This window comes from Stenella coeruleoalba (assembly GCF_951394435.1).
Source record: "Stenella coeruleoalba genome assembly, chromosome: 10".
NCBI classification, from domain to species: domain Eukaryota; kingdom Metazoa; phylum Chordata; class Mammalia; order Artiodactyla; family Delphinidae; genus Stenella; species Stenella coeruleoalba.
In genome coordinates this window covers 103,340,809-103,343,323 of record NC_137156.1, presented here as the reverse complement: position 1 = coordinate 103,343,323, position 2,515 = coordinate 103,340,809, and the positions used below count along the sequence as shown (strand labels likewise).

Genomic DNA, 2,515 nt, shown 5'->3' with positions numbered 1-2,515 from the left:
AGCATGTGCCAGCCCAGGTGGCATTCCCGGCACCTTTCCTGGCCAGGCCCACACTCCTTTCTTCCTGGGAACCAGGGACGCCGTGACTAATCAGCCTGGAACCCCCAAACCTGGAATCACCTCCTTTTCTGGCTCCGCTCCAGCCCCCAAGGAACGGGGACTTGCCAGCCTGCCGACGCTTCACACACACATACACACACCACACGCAAGAGCATTCTTTCCTCCAACAAATCTGTGCCCTGCCCCTCACTGCCAGGCACTGCTCTAGACCCTGGGACACAGCAAAGAACGAGGCGGGCACAGGCCCTGCTCCCGGGACCTGCAGTTAGGGCTGCGGAGGCACACGGCTCTCAGGTAGTCACGCAGACGAGGCGGAAGGGCAGGGAGACGCAGGGAGGGGCCGTGAGAAAGCCGAGCTGGTGGTTCTGGGAAGGCCTCCTTGGGAAGGGAGACATGAGGCCTTCACCAGGGAGCACGGCCATGCAAAGGCCCAGAGGCCACAAGGCATTTGGTGCCGGGGAGGACCGGAGGGGAGGCCGGTGTGGCCGGGCTCAGGGGGTGAGGGTCCGGGAGGGTGGGCAGTGGCCAGGCCCCCGGCGCCCGGTGGTGAGGACAAAGCCTGAGGTCTATGCTCAGGGCCGCGGGAGCCCCTGAAGCCAGGCGTGGCGGTGGGCGGAGCACCCTCGCGGGCTGGTGGGCGTGGAGCCGCGGGCTGGGTGGGCCAGGCGCTGGTCAGGACTCTCACGACCCGAGGACGCAGGCGCAGGCGCAGGCGCAGGGAGCTCCTAACCCCCGAGCCTGAACGGCGTCCTCGCAAAGTCAGCCTGCGCCAGGCGCTGGGCACGTCCCCGGGCCTCGCGGGTGCGCCCAGGCTGCCCGCCCCCCACCAAGCGGGCAGCTGTCTCCGTGAACCCGCTCGGCATGTTTATTAAGCATCGCCCAGGCGGTGGGCACAGGCAGTGGGCGGAGCCTACTTGCTGTCCGGCCGTTTGAGCTGCTCCTTGCCATTGACGGTCACGGACTTGAGCCGCCCGTCCTCCTCCACCTCCACGCGCTCCTGCCCGTTCTCCACGATGCGCTTGGTGGTGACCTTGTGTCCGTTGACCATCTTGGTGGACGACATCACCGACTTGAAGCCCGAGCTGCCCGAGCCAGAGCCGGCGAAGGATGCAGACGAGAAGGTGGCACGGCTGGCGCCGCCCCCGCTGCGGCCCAGGGTGTTCAAGGCCGAGAAAGCCTCCACGAAGGCCGGGAACTCGCCGAAGCCGGCCGAGAGGGCGCCGCGCAGCCCGTGGCCCCGGCCCGCGTGCTCGCTGCCGAGCCGGCTGTCCCAGAAGCCGAAGGAGAAGGGGTCCAGGCCTCCGAAGAACTCGCGGAAGATGTCCTGGGGGTTGCGAAAGCTGTAGCCGCTGTCGAAGGGGCTGCTGTAGCGGGTGCCGGCCCGCCAGCTGTCGCAGCCCGCGCGGTCGTACACCAAGCGCTTCTTGGAGTCGGACAGGACCTCGTAGGCCTCGGACACCTGCTTGAACTTCTTCTCGGCCTCCTCCTCGTTGTCAGGGTTCTTGTCGGGGTGCCAGCACAAGGCCAGCTTGCGGTAGGCCTTCTTGATGTCCTCCTGGGAGGCGCTAGCCTGCACCCCCAGCACCTCGTAGTAGTTAGGCATGCCGAGGGCCGGGGCGGTGAGGAGACGCGGGCCTGGGGCCCGGGCGGCCTGTGGGCGCGGGCGGCAGCGGCGGCCTGGGTCCCTCGACGGGGGCCTGGCTGGAGTCTGCTGGCTCCAGGGCAGGTTACCGTTTCATAGTACCAGCACCTCCGCTAGAGGGGCAGGGGGAGGGGAGGGCACTGCCGCTGGGACCCGGCCACCAGGCCCCGCAGAGGCAGAGCTGGCTGGCCCTTTGTGACATCAGCCCTGGGCGGGGCGTTTCCCTGCCCAGGAGGCCGAGCCTCAGCTGCCGGCTGAGCCCTGGGGGCAGAGGCAGGACCAGCCGCAGGAGCTGGGCGAGGTGGGCCACGGGCCAGGGGGCAGGGAGGCGAGTGAGGGCTCCTGGGGTGTGTCCACTTAGCCCAACCGCTGGGTGGTTGGCGCGCAGTGAGGGGCCTGAAGTGGGGGACCGGGCGGGGTGGGCTCGGGGCCTCAGTTCATTCTGCTTGTGCCCCGTGATCCCATCAGATCCTCTGAGATGAGCCCCACAGAGGCAGGGGTGTTCCTCAGTGTCTAGGACGGTGCTTGGCAATCAGTACACGTTTGTTGAATGAATAAGGCTCAGAGACATGCGGCATCAGACTCAAGGTCACACAGCAAGTCAGTGAGAGAGAGGGAGATGCAAACCCAGGGCTGTCTGAGGCCAAGGTGGGCAGCACATTGGAAGAGGCATTCCACTCAAGCCTGGTGACAAAAATAGGCGGCGTTGGTAATGAGTATAGTGGTGGCCCCCAGAAGACAGGTCCCTGCCCAAATCATAGAACTTGTGAATGTGCTCTTATCAGGAAACATGGTCTCTACTGATACAGTTAA

The 2,515-nt window shown here is 66.2% G+C and overlaps 1 protein-coding gene across 1 annotated transcript; it reads right to left on the bottom strand.

Moving 5' to 3' along the window:
- Positions 1-671: 671 nt before the first annotated feature.
- DNAJB8 (DnaJ heat shock protein family (Hsp40) member B8) lies at positions 672-1,732 on the bottom strand. Its single transcript, XM_079934180.1, has one exon. The coding sequence runs from the start codon at positions 1,661-1,663 to the stop codon at positions 971-973; it is 693 nt and encodes a 230-aa protein (XP_079790306.1). The 5' UTR covers positions 1,664-1,732; the 3' UTR covers positions 672-970.
- Between the last annotated feature and the right edge of the window lie 783 nt (positions 1,733-2,515).